The 12,587-nt window shown below is 50.9% G+C and overlaps 5 protein-coding genes across 5 annotated transcripts; 4 read left to right on the forward strand and 1 right to left on the reverse strand.

The window, feature by feature from the left end:
- Positions 1-9: 9 nt before the first annotated feature.
- On the forward strand, positions 10-1,900 carry CC77DRAFT_549435 (FAD-binding domain-containing protein). The gene is made up of 4 exons (XM_018532146.1): positions 10-161; positions 215-1,143; positions 1,193-1,413; positions 1,470-1,900. Exons 1-4 carry the CDS (start codon positions 93-95, stop codon positions 1,745-1,747), a joined length of 1,497 nt encoding a protein of 498 aa, XP_018380087.1. The 5' UTR covers positions 10-92; the 3' UTR covers positions 1,748-1,900.
- Positions 1,901-2,052: 152 nt separating this feature from the next.
- On the reverse strand, positions 2,053-5,638 carry CC77DRAFT_948193 (hypothetical protein; the record flags this gene model as incomplete). Its single annotated transcript, XM_018535185.1, has 4 exons — positions 2,053-2,924; positions 2,976-3,085; positions 3,923-5,486; positions 5,533-5,638. Coding segments are annotated over 4 exons (2,652 nt in total), but the record flags the coding sequence as incomplete, so codon positions are not given.
- Positions 5,639-6,396: 758 nt separating this feature from the next.
- On the forward strand, positions 6,397-7,645 carry CC77DRAFT_1066727 (hypothetical protein; the record flags this gene model as incomplete). Its single annotated transcript, XM_018528918.1, has 2 exons — positions 6,397-6,484; positions 6,537-7,645. The coding sequence occupies 2 exons, from the start codon at positions 6,397-6,399 to the stop codon at positions 7,643-7,645; spliced, it is 1,197 nt and encodes a 398-aa protein (XP_018380089.1).
- Positions 7,646-8,367: 722 nt separating this feature from the next.
- Positions 8,368-9,252, forward strand: CC77DRAFT_1066728 (hypothetical protein; the record flags this gene model as incomplete). The annotated part of the gene is made up of 3 exons (XM_018528919.1): positions 8,368-8,878; positions 8,931-9,097; positions 9,151-9,252. The coding sequence occupies 3 exons, from the start codon at positions 8,368-8,370 to the stop codon at positions 9,250-9,252; spliced, it is 780 nt and encodes a 259-aa protein (XP_018380090.1).
- Positions 9,253-10,248: 996 nt separating this feature from the next.
- On the forward strand, positions 10,249-12,132 carry CC77DRAFT_948401 (subtilisin-like protein; the record flags this gene model as incomplete). Its single annotated transcript, XM_018535196.1, has 3 exons — positions 10,249-10,339; positions 10,385-11,727; positions 11,782-12,132. 3 exons carry the CDS (start codon positions 10,249-10,251, stop codon positions 12,130-12,132), a joined length of 1,785 nt encoding a protein of 594 aa, XP_018380091.1.
- Positions 12,133-12,587: the final 455 nt, after the last annotated feature.

Raw genomic sequence — 12,587 nt, forward strand, 5'->3', positions numbered from 1 at the left:
ACGAGTAGAAAACCGTGCTACAGCCTGCGTTGTGATCGCGATCATCCAGTACTCCTTGTATCGTCTCTTTGGTTATTGGGCTGACTATCATAATGGCTCGCTTGATCGTTACTCTGTTGGCGGCAGCGGCTGTTGCTCCGTTCGTGCAAGCTGACTATTGTGTAAGGCTGCTCGCTGAGCTCCATCTATTTGAAACGTTAGTTAACAATGGCAGTGCTCCGCCCTCGCACTCACTTCCCTGAGAAGTCGCCTGCTATTCCCCGGTCAAGACGCGTACGAGACGCGGGAGGACTCCTACTTCGATGTGAAGCAACAAGTCATCACACCCAATTGCATCGTCCAACCCAAGACAGCCAAGGAAGTCGCACTTGCTCTCAAAACTCTTACGGCTGCCAGCCTACTGAAGTCTTGCAAGTTTGCGATCCGCAGTGCTGGGCATACTCCCTACGCTGGAGCCTCAAATATCGAGGATGGCGTCACTCTCGATTTGCGTTACCTCGACACCGTTCAGTATGATGCTAAGAACACTCTCGTCAAGGTCGGTCCTGCGGCGACTTGGGACGACGTATACAACGTTCTTGAACCTCTCAATGTGATGACGAGCGGTGGGCGTTCATCTACAGTCGGAGTCGGGGGCCTTACACTTGGTGGTGGTATCTCATACTTCTCGCCAGGACGGGGCTTGGTCTGCGATAACGTGATTGAGTTCGAAGTCGTTCTTGCCGATGGTCGTATTGTGACCGCCTCCAAGACCTCTCATCCCGACCTCTTTGCTGTCCTCAAAGGCGGCAACAATAACTTCGGCGTCGTTACTAGCTTCAAGTTCGGTACCTTTGACTACAACGGCCTCTGGGGTGGCCTTGTCATCTACCCGGAGTCGACCATACAAGACCACTTCAAGGCCCTCATCAATTTCTCCAACAACATCGACAAACAGCCCAAGGGTTCGGCCATCGTCATGCCGGTATACCAAAGCTCCGCTGGTGCTGATTTGATCTTGAATGCGTATGATTATGCTGAGCCAGTACCAAGACCCGCGGCCTACGATGAGTTTCTAGCGATTCCTGGCAACATTTCCGATACCACAGGAATCAGGAACATGTCGTCGCTGGCAGCAGAGCTTGCAGGTGCCACAACCCATAGGTAAGCCAGTCACAGCATTCACTTTAGCAGATGTTAACCAAATCTTCAGCGTATACTTTGGCACACTCACTTTCGCCAATGACCTCCGCGTCATGACCAAAGCACATGAAATTTACATGGACGTACTCTCCAACCTCAAAGCCAAGGCGACGGGCGACTGGCAGATTTACGTTCTCTACCAACCTCTTCCGCCTTCATACTGGCGGCAGAGCGCCTCTAAAGGTGGTAACATGCTGGGCCTGGAACGTTTCGGCGAACAATTGTTGTGTCGTAAGTCCACTCTTTGACTTTACAGCGAAAGATAATCGCAAGCTAATGTGTATCAGTCTACCAACCCTACATCTCTTGGCAAGGCGCAGAACAAGATGCCCTCTTCCAAGGCGCAGGCGCAGATCTCGTTAACCGGATTCGCGAGTATGCTGAGAGTATCGGCGCTGACAACCCATATCTCTACCTGAACTATGCGGATAACACACAGGATCCGCTGGCCAGTTATGGCTCCGAGAATGTGAAGAAGATGAAGGCGGCGGCAAAGAAGTATGATCCTTCTGGTGTTTTCCAAAAGCTTGTACCGGGTGGCTTTAAGATCTCGAACGTTCGATAGATGGTCAGCATGTACATGAAGATATATTCAGTCTGAAGCTCTCTGATGCAATGAATATTTTTCCTTCGGAGGTGGTCGGGTTTTGCTTCTTTTGCGCGCGAAGATGGCGTGCTACATAGGCCAGTCGCGGGTGTGGGAGCGCCGCAGATACGCTGCTTTGTGTCCTGTTCAATCCAATGCATCTTAAGCGCACGCGTACTACACCATCAACTCCTGCTGACGTGTGTTTGTGTGTGCCTAGACCTAGTAGGTAAGGACGATTTCGGTCGGATAACAAGATAAACGAAATTGTTTGGTTCTAAGCGCTACATTACATTACAGCGTTGCATTTCCCGAATGTACTGCTCTCTTATGTGCTTCTTCTGCTTTCCAAGTTCTGCCGCAAAATTCTCTTTAGCACGTTGCATCTCTTCTTTAGCTTCCCTCTGGCTCTCTTCAAATCGCTTCTTCTCTTCTTCTATAAGCTGCAACCTGTTGACATGTAGCTTCTCCATCTCTCTTCGCTGCTTTGCAAGACTTTCCTCATGTTCTCTTTTTTGCTCTTCCAACATTTCTCGGTCCTCCTTGCGGGCCTCTCTGAATTCCTGTTCTAGATTCCTCAATTTCCCTTCATATAGCTTAATGAGCGCTTCCATGTTTGATGCTAGCGCTTCGCCAGCGCCCGTATCGATCAGTTCGCGCTTCTCATCGACCATCTCGCGCTGGATGTCGAGCGTGACGGGTCTCTTCTTCTTCATCAGATATTTAATGATCTTGAGCGCTGACGCTTCTTTTTTGTCGTGACGGAAAACGACACTGCCATGATCTATCATCTTTTTCCAAAGTTGTGGTTGTTCTTTCAACTCCTTTTCTCGTTGAATTGCAGCGTCTTTCGTAGCCATATCCCACATTGTGGTCGCTAATACCACACTCGCAAGCGGGCCATCACCGCATAACTTTTGGAACATTCTGATGTTCTTGATTCCGCTACCGCCTACTCGTACATCTGATATCCGTTGTAGGAAGATTATTCCTGCTAGTCGCAATTTCTCAGAGTGTGCCTTGTTCAGCCAAAGCGCGACTTCTCGCAGGATTTCAGAGTCGGTGCGATATGTGTCATCGAAACCTGGAGTATCGACAAGATATATTTTTGCGCCACCTTCGAATGTGCAGGGCACGACTTGCACTGATACGGTACCTAGAGAGTCTTAGTCGAGATAATGTCTCTGCCGCAAACTTCGGTCCTCACATGAGTCCAGTCCATGTCCAACCTCGAGCTTTCGATCAGAGAACAGATTAACGAAGGTGGTTTTGCCGCAGCCAGTTATACCCATCACAGCGATTATGATGTCGTCAGGTCTTTGTAAAACGATCAGCCAGTACTCGCCGAAATATTGGTTGGCACTTACTTCAAATCTGGAATGACAGGTACCTCACGATGAGGACTGTCCACTCTGTCCTTCATAGCTGCTATGGTATTGATGCAATTGATGAAGAAAAAGAGTCTGTAAAGCTATCGTACTTCAGTTGGACCGATATGGGCTTCTCATCTCGTGAAGAATGACGATAAGGCTGGAAGGCAACCACTTGCTAAGATATAATCCTAGACTGGGAACTACAGGTTCATGCATACACTCACACGAAGCTTGGACCAGCATTGCGCCTCGAAAGTACCATGTTCGTGTCGTTCGCCCATATGCAAGCCATCGGGTTGGTCATCAAGTGACAACGCACAGGTGCGGCTGATAGGCTAGTTGGTGACGAACCACCGTTGCATCTGCCCCTCCATCACGCGGGACCCACCCTGCAACTATCGCGCAACCGTCTTTCGAAGTTCACCGGATAGTTCTCAGCTCTTTAATAGCCCCCACATCTCGTATTATGTGCATGGTCCTGGTGGGGCAGTACATGCACCCTTGAAGATGGCATGGCGTAGCTGGTCCCAAAGCCACTCTTCACAACCACATGCCATGCGTGGACTGCGCCACGCGAGGCAGTTTCTTGTAGCCAGAACTTTGTAATAGTCTAGGCATTAGACGAATGCATCTGATCAGACCCTGGGATACTCCAGATCCAGGGATGGCTACATTATACATCACGTTACACTGACGCGCACGAAGTTTTTTGGTAGTCGTTGAAGAGTTGTGTTTGTACGCCCAGTCTAGAAAATAGATGGTCCCAATCTAGGCAAACTACCCACGATAATGGGTTTCTCCAGGCGCGTTACTGGGATAAGAAGGAGATCTGACAACAACCTGGTGGTGTGGCGGAGCAACAGAAGGTGGGATTCTGCGTAAAGGAGGTTGCGAGGGCGGAGGCGGATTGCGCATTGTCCTAGAGGGATCGATAGATACTCCATGAGGCGGTACTTGGTATTGCCCATTGGGTGCAGGCAGAGCCACAGGAGTGTATGAATGAGCCTGGTGTGGCATATACATCTGAGGTGTTGAATTGTTCATCCCGCTCTCGTAGTCACTTCCCGATACACCAGGATACCCAGGCTCGTGTGTGTATTGACCTTGATGATAGTGCGAAGCGATATAAGACTGCTTTGTTTGCTCTTCTGAATATGTGCGCATATTGTCGGGCTTGCGACTCTGGCGGCTCTTCGATCGGCTTCGCTTTTGCCAGGACGTTATGCTAGACTTTCTAGACGCCTTCGTTTCCAACGGCATGGAGTCAGCTCGACGTGGCGGCTGTACAAAGTTTTCGGGGCGTCTCCCAGCAAAGAAGTTTTGCATCCACAGAATAGCCTCATTATGAGGCGCTCGCCTCTCTTTCACTTTAGTACGCGCGACTTGGTCGCGTTCCTTAGCTTCTGCGATCTCCTTACTAGCCGCCTCAATCCTCTCGATTTCTTCACGTTGTGCGTCGAGATCATCGCGCTGCGCTTCAATTTTTCTCTCAAGCCCTTGAATCTTGTGCTCAAGTTTAACGATGTGGGCGGAAGTGTTTTCTTGCGTAGTGTCCTCGGCCTGGTCGTCGCGACCCGCTCCACAGCTCACCGCTTGCTCGTTCCACATATCTTCGAGTGTGACGGAGAGACTCCCTTGATCGTCCACGATGTTGTTCACAAGGCGAGTGCAGTCTTCGATTTGCTCGAGGAACTCGCTTCTGAGATCATCATCATCATGAACTTCCTCAGCGCACTCTTCTAGCTCTCGTTTCTGCGCCTCGTATCTTTCACGTGTATGCACAAGCTCACCTTCCAGGTACCTGCCCGCTGTCGTTCCTTCCAGTTTCATGCCGCCTCTCATTTCGTGTTGTAACTGTAACACCACCGTTTTTCGCCTATCTGCCAGAAGTTCGACGATACGAACACCGCTCTGACCATCACCCTGGCTTTTCTCCATCCTAGCTCCACCTCTTATCAAGTTGCCAAAAAACTCTGGTCTTTCCTCCATCATCTTCATGCGCATCACTGCGGCATCTCGTGCTTCATTCGTCTTCAAGGACCCCCACATAGTCGTTACGACCACAACATCCCGAAAATTTCGCTCGCCGCAAATCTTTTCGAATATTCGGAGGCTTTTGAGAGAAGACCCTGACATTCGCATGTCGGTTATCCGTTGAACATAGATCATTCCACCTATACGAAGGCCGCGCCTATTCCCATCGCAGTAGGTACAAATCCATGAAGCAATCTTTCGGAAGACTGCCGCATATTCCAATTTGGTATCATCGAAGCCTGGTGTGTCGATGAGATATATTTCCTGGCCGTTCTTTCGTTGCAATGTTCGGAAGGTGACATCAGTTGTACCTTGACACAATTAGGCTTAAATTTTCATCAGTATGAACAAACGTACAAGATTCTAGCGAATGCCCGATATCTGCACTTTTCTGCGTGACTTGTGAGATAAAGGTACTTTTGCCAGCACCGGTAAGTCCCATAACGAGTATGCCAATTGCTCTGGTGATAAATTAGATGAGCGAGTCAATTTGGGATTTTAAGCGTACTGAGAAGACGGTGCATTGTTGTTGAGAGCCGTGACAGTCAGAGCCGATGAGGGAAGTGAGGTGGAGGGTTTCCCAGATGAGCGCGCCGAGTCCGGCACGTCGAAACTCCCCCTTCTTGTTGAAGAACTTCTATAAGTGCTCATGTTGCGTACATTACGATAATGTCAGTTGCGTAATGAATGATCGCGTACGATGCGACAAGTTGATGGCAGTAGGTGTAAACGCATCGAGTTGCTATTGCGAGTAGGCTGCAGTGTCCTGACGATCCCAGCTGGAGTGCTTACCTTAGCTTGCTTCATGCAGGCGCACCCGTGCACGGACTGCACCTAGACGAGGAGGCGCAGTCTTACACGCATCGGTATCCCTGCAGCACAGCCCGTCGCACTCAACTTGACGTGTGTGACGCTGATTGGTGGCTGTGAAGTAACGGAATGGAAGCCTGATGTTCAACCTTGTCGCTAGTAAATACATGGTTTGACTTACTTTCAGCCGCAAGGAAAGCTGCGGCGCGACATGATTATAGCAGAGCGATAACTGAATGCCAGTCCGACGCAACTGTACTCGCTAGTTTGCAATTTCGTACAGTCACCCATTGCCCTCGATGGAAACCACAGATGTTGGAGGCTTGCAGCCCGTTGAGTTGGTATATTCTCACTTTTCGGATGCACAGAGCTGACTCGACGGGTAGTCCCGATGATGTTTTCATCGCAGTCATGGGAATGACTGGTGCCGGCAAGTCTACCTTCATTGAGCACTGCACCAAGCCGACAGAGCGCTTGTCAGGCCATGAACTCTCATCATGTAGGCATGTTCGTGGACGACAAGCTCGGCCGATCGTTGACTGGTAACACAGGTACGAGTCAAGTGTCCATACATACCACATGCGTTCTCGGACGGACAGTCCATCTAATCGATACGCCTGGCTTTAACGACAGTCGACGGTCTGACGGCGAAACATTGCAAGAACTAGCATACTGGTTAGCAGCCGCTTACGAGAGAGATATCAAACTTAGTGGGATTATCTACTTACATTGCATAACGAACAATCGCTTTCAAGGTTCCGCTGTACGAGCGTTGCGTGCTTTCAAGAAGATGTGCGGGGAAGAGGTGTTTAAAGGGATTATCGTGGCAACGACAATGTGGGACAAAGTCACCACAGATGAACTCGCCAAAGCTGAAGTTCGGCATGAGGACCTCCAAGCGAAGATTCGTCAGGATGTGATTCGGGGAGGCGGCAAACTAGTGAGGCTATCGGCCGTAGAGATAGACGCAGCGAGAATACTTCAACATATAGTGAGCAAAGACAGAAGACTAACGCTGGCGTTCCAGCGAGAACTAGTGGATGAGAATCGGCTTATCCACGAGACAGGTGCCGGTCAGGTGTTGTATGACGATTTGAAAGGATCAATCGAGACATTGCAGGCTAAGACTCAAGAAGCCCAGGAGAAAATAGAGAAGATGGCTCACTCTTCGCGAAGAGAAGAACTGCGTGAGCTCGAGGACGCCGTTACCGAGATGACTAAAACCATGCGATCGGTCGACGAAGATATTGACCACACAAAAGTGACGCTCGACGACATTCGCAAGGCGTGGGATGCGAATATTGATCGCGACGACGAGACTATTTCGGCAGCAGCACGTCGTATCGAGCAGCAATTGGAGATCGAGCGCTGTCGACAAGGAACTAAAAGCACAACCCAGTCTGCTTCAGACAACACCGTTTACGGAGGCTCCAGTGCTGTGTCTTCTTCAGTAGCAAGTGGATCGCAGTCTTCACAAGCCGACATGTCGCGCAGGTTAAAAGAGCTCGAAAAAGAACGGAAAGAGCTTACGTATCAAATGGGCCGAAGATTGAACAGGCGGTATACTAAGCGCTCGCGCAGTGCGACAACGATAGGAGTCATAGGCACCGGATTAGCCGTAGGTCAACTCGTCGCAGCGATCGCTTGCGTTGTAATGTGATGCGTATCGAACAGGCGAAAAGGAGACAAGCTGCAGTCTAGCGTAGGCGGGTCTGAGGGCTCGGGCTCCGCGCTAGTACAAATGGGGTTGTAGCACCCTCAGCCCTGCCTCTAGTCACGCGTCCAACTACTCTCCCACACGTCCGGCATAAGATATTGTTGTCTAAGACAAACAACTATACAGTTCAACTTTAAGACAAATAAAGGTTTAAGAGATATAAGAACTCTTTTACGCGTAGATAGAACATTACAACTTATCTTTATACACTTTAGTTAGTCAACTTTTCAACAGATATAGGCCCCAAGTATTCCTGATTTTCGGAACGCGTATATTGGACTGCCATCGAAGACGGTCGTCATGAAGTCACGGTCGACGTTGGTGAAGGCGGCAATGCGCATCCTAGGTGTGGTGAATGGCGTCCTCTCTACGACAGCTTCGGGCCCCCCTTTGTATCCAATCAAAATCTTTGCAGACAGGCGATGGAAGTCTAGTACTACCGCATCTGGTTTTCACTCGACAACGACAAGTTCATATGACCAGTACTCTCAGCCTTCATCAATGGATGGGTTATCAGACTTTCACTCGACCGTCTGGTCGCTCAACGTGTTACTAGCGGTCCACGTAAGACCTCACGCCTACGCAGTCGAAAGAAGATTTCGTTATCCCCTTCCTAACATCGAATCACAATCACTCAACCGACACATTGCCCACATCTAAACATCATGGCTTCGGCTCAACACGTGATCGATCCGAATGCGGATACCATTATCATCTTGCGATCACCAGGAAACCCAGAATACTTCGCCTTGTGGGACAACTCGCCATTCGAGAATCTCGATGCACTCGCTCAACTTCCTTTCTGCCTGGCGGCCGAGGACGTAGAGACCACGAATACGAACGACACTACAGTTCATCAGGCACCTACCGAGGGTATCACAGTTACAAGCTTCGAGCATACGATCCCGGTCGTTCCCGTTGGGTCGGTACTGTACTGTGTTTCTTCGCGTCATCTTACCCTGGCTTCTCCGGTGTTCAGGAAGATGCTATCGCCAGACGGTTTTCGTGAGGGATACAAGAAGCCAGATGGCCGCCACTACATCGTAGTAGAGGACTGGGAAGAGGAGGCTTTCCTTGTCTTCCTCAACATGCTACATCTACGGGGTCGTAAGATCCCACGCCGCGTCAGTCTCGAGCTATTGGCCAAGGTCGGCATACTCGTAGACTACTATGATTGTGAGGACGCAGTCGGGTCCTTCACTACTACGTGAATGGAATCCTTCGACAGCAGAGAGGTACCCTCTGAGTATTGTCGTGATCTTCTACTTCATCTTTGGGTCTCTTATGTCTTCCGAGACGAAAATCACTTCCAGCTTGCTACGGATGTTGCAGCTGCGTACTGCGACGAGGGCACTCTTCGGACAATTGGCCTTCCTATACCACAGGAAGTTTCAGGTAAGTGAACTATGAGATATGTACACAGTTCGTCGATTTCTAATCCTGAACAGCAAGTATTGAACGTCGACGAACGGACAGTATCGAGGAACGGATCTCTCAAATTACTGATAATCTTTACAAGTATCAATTTGGTCAAGGAGCATGCTCGATAGATGAAGGTTCTTCTGTCACATGCAACTTCATATTATACCGATATATGTGGCAGATGATGTGGGATATGGGTTTACAGTGGCCGTCACCCACGTATCCTTACCATGGCTTTTCGGCCCAGCAATTGCAACACTATACACATAAGCCGTTGCATTGGGGGTTCGGATTGGAAGAGGAAGGTGATGTTGTTCGTCATAGAAGGAATTGTTGGTCGTGGCCTCAAATGAATCACTACGATGGCCCACACCTAAAGGACTTTCCAAGGCGTACTTTCGCGGAATGAGAAGTAGGATCTGACGAATTGGCGCAAGTCGGAGCATTTTCGGCGCTCATATAGTGCTGTTCTTCGAGAATAGCCTGTTGTTTATCCATCGAGTGCTGGTCGTGAATTGGATTCGAGAACCCGTAGCTTCAAGTCTAGGTGTGAAAATTGTAAAAAAACAAGTCCATTCGTATCTGTTAGACAGCACAGAAGGATCTCGGATGCTAATGACATGCTCTACACACCAATACTATGTTGTTAGCGGAAGGTGCTCGTATGTGCCTTGCATGATCTGTGGCCGAGGCAACGGTCCGGCTATAACGCCATCCCATGCAGGCAGCCCAAAACCGGTGCTAGCGATCCCGCACCGGACGCCATCGGCCTATCACAACAGGCCAAGTGGGGCAATCGGTCATGTTATCGCAGTACCAAGGCCAAAACAAGAAGGAGCTTATCCGGCACACAAGCCTCGTCAAGGACTCCACCCCGAGGCTTGTCTTCCTTAGCCACTTGCTTGGGTACGATTAGTCCCGCTCAACGCGTCGCATACGCGCATGGCGAGATGAGCCAGTTTAAGTATTCTAAACTACATGAGGTAGGTCGATATCCAATATGCAGGGTCTGAAGTCGACTGCGGGAGCGGTATAAAAGTACTATACTGTCCTGCTCTCATGGCCTCTTCATCCGCTTTCGCTTCGGACTACCTTCGCTCAAGGCAATATCGGTTGTGGCAAAGATGGCTCCAGTGCTCTCATTCATCGTCGGCTCGTTGTTGGCCATGCAGGCCTTCGCCGAGCCGTTTGAGAAGCTTTTCGAGGTTCCGGAGGGTGAGCTATACGTCTCATCGAGTTTCGATCAATGCTAACGGCCAGCAGGATGGAAGCTTCAGGGCCCGGCATCGGATGCGCACACGCTCAAGCTCCAGATCGCGCTCCAGCAAGGCGATACCGCAGGCTTTGAGCAGACCGTCATGGACATCTCCACCCCCTCGAACGCAAAGTACGGACAGCACTTTGAGTCGCACGAGGAGATGAAGCGCATGCTCATGCCCAGCGAGGAGACCGTTTCCTCGGTCTCTGCCTGGCTCAAGGCCGCCGGTATCGAGAATTTCGAGACTGATGCCGACTGGGTAACCTTCAAGACCACCGTCGGTGTTGCCAACGAGCTCCTCGGAACCAAGTTTTCCTGGTTCGTCAGCGAGGAGAGCACGCCTCGCAAGGTTCTCCGCACGCTCGAGTACTCCGTTCCAGATGAGATTGCCGGGCACATCAACCTCGTTCAACCGACCACTCGTTTCGCTGCTATCCGCGCGAACCACGAGACTGAGCGCGAGATCTTCAGCATCCAGCTCGCTTCTTCTCCCAACGTCACTGTTAACTGTGATGCTTCTATCACTCCCCAGTGCTTGAAGCAGCTCTACAAGATTGACTACACTCCCGACCCCAAGAGCGGCAGCAAGGCAGCATTTGCTTCCTACCTCGAGGAGTACGCGCGCTACAGCGACCTTGCCCTCTTTGAGAAGAATATCCTGCCCGAGGCTGTGGGTCAGAACTTTTCTGTTGTCCAATTCAACGGCGGTTTGAACGATCAAACCTCTGCCGACGACAGTGGCGAGGCCAACCTGGATTTGCAGTACATGCTTGGTCTTGCCCAGCCCCTGCCTGTTACTGAATACAGCACTGGTGGACGCGGCCCGTGGGTCGCTGATCTCGACCAGCCCGATGAGGCGGACAGCGCCAACGAGCCCTACCTTGAGTTCCTCCAGAGCGTGCTCAAGCTCCCGCAGAAGGACCTTCCCCAGGTCATCTCGACCTCGTACGGCGAGAACGAGCAGAGCGTACCCAAGTCGTACGCTCTCAGCGTCTGCAACTTGTTCGCTCAGCTCGGCAGCCGCGGTGTCTCGGTCATTTTCTCGTCCGGTGACTCTGGTACTGGCTCTGCCTGCCTTTCCAACGACGGCAAGAACACTACCAAGTTCCAGCCCCAGTACCCCGCTGCCTGCCCCTTTGTCACCTCGGTCGGCTCGACCCGCTACCTCAATGAGACTGCTACTTTCTTCTCCTCCGGCGGCTTCTCCGACTACTGGAAGCGTCCCAGCTACCAGGACGATGCTGTCAAGGCCTACTTCCACAAGCTCGGCGAAAAGAACAAGCCCTACTTCAACCGTCACGGTCGCGGTTTCCCCGACGTCTCGGCCCAGGGTTTCGGTTACAGGGTAAGAAATGTTCTTCTACAAACTGCACGCGAGACACAGACTGACTCTGTTTAGGTTTACGATAAGGGTTCTCTCAAGGGATACCAGGGTACCTCCTGCTCCGCTCCTGCTTTCGGTGGTATCGTCGCCCTCCTCAATGACGCACGTCTGAGGGCCAAGAAGCCTGCTCTTGGTTTCTTGAACCCCCTGCTGTACTCCAACCCTGATGCGCTCAACGACATTGTTCTTGGTGGTAGCACTGGCTGTGACGGCCACGCACGATTCCACGGCGCACCTAATGGTAGCCCTGTCATCCCATATGCCAGCTGGAACGCTACTGCGGGATGGGACCCGGTTTCCGGATTGGGCACTCCCAACTTCCCCAAGTTGCTCAAGGCTGCGATGCCTGCTAGGTACAAGGCCTAGAGGAAGTGTGGATGGACTTGAGAGACTTGCGATATTGTAGATGAAATGTTAATGCAACCATGAGATGCAATGTCAACAACAAATATGCCAAGATGCAAAGTGATTTTGGTCGATGTATTGGTGAGGGAGGCTGCGGCGTTGCATAAGCATGCACGAGCCACATCAGCCATCAGATGACGTAGAAGCTTCGAGAAGCGTCGCGAATCTCCACGCGTCTTCGTGACAAAGCTCGAAGCATCACCAATCGTCGCGCATCGTCTACGTTCTTCCAGCATCGTCCTGTTCTTACGAGATCAGAATTTCTCATCCACGCGCACGCAATCGACTGCTGCCTCGAACGCCTCCAACATGCCTATAAAGGAATGTGTTGCGGCTCTCCAGGAGCCCATCATCAGATTCAAAGACCAGCACATCTACACATCTCCCATCTACAACTACTCTTGAGCTTCATCAGC

This window comes from Alternaria alternata (assembly GCF_001642055.1).
Source record: "Alternaria alternata strain SRC1lrK2f unplaced genomic scaffold CC77scaffold_30, whole genome shotgun sequence".
Lineage (NCBI taxonomy): Eukaryota > Fungi > Ascomycota > Dothideomycetes > Pleosporales > Pleosporaceae > Alternaria > Alternaria alternata.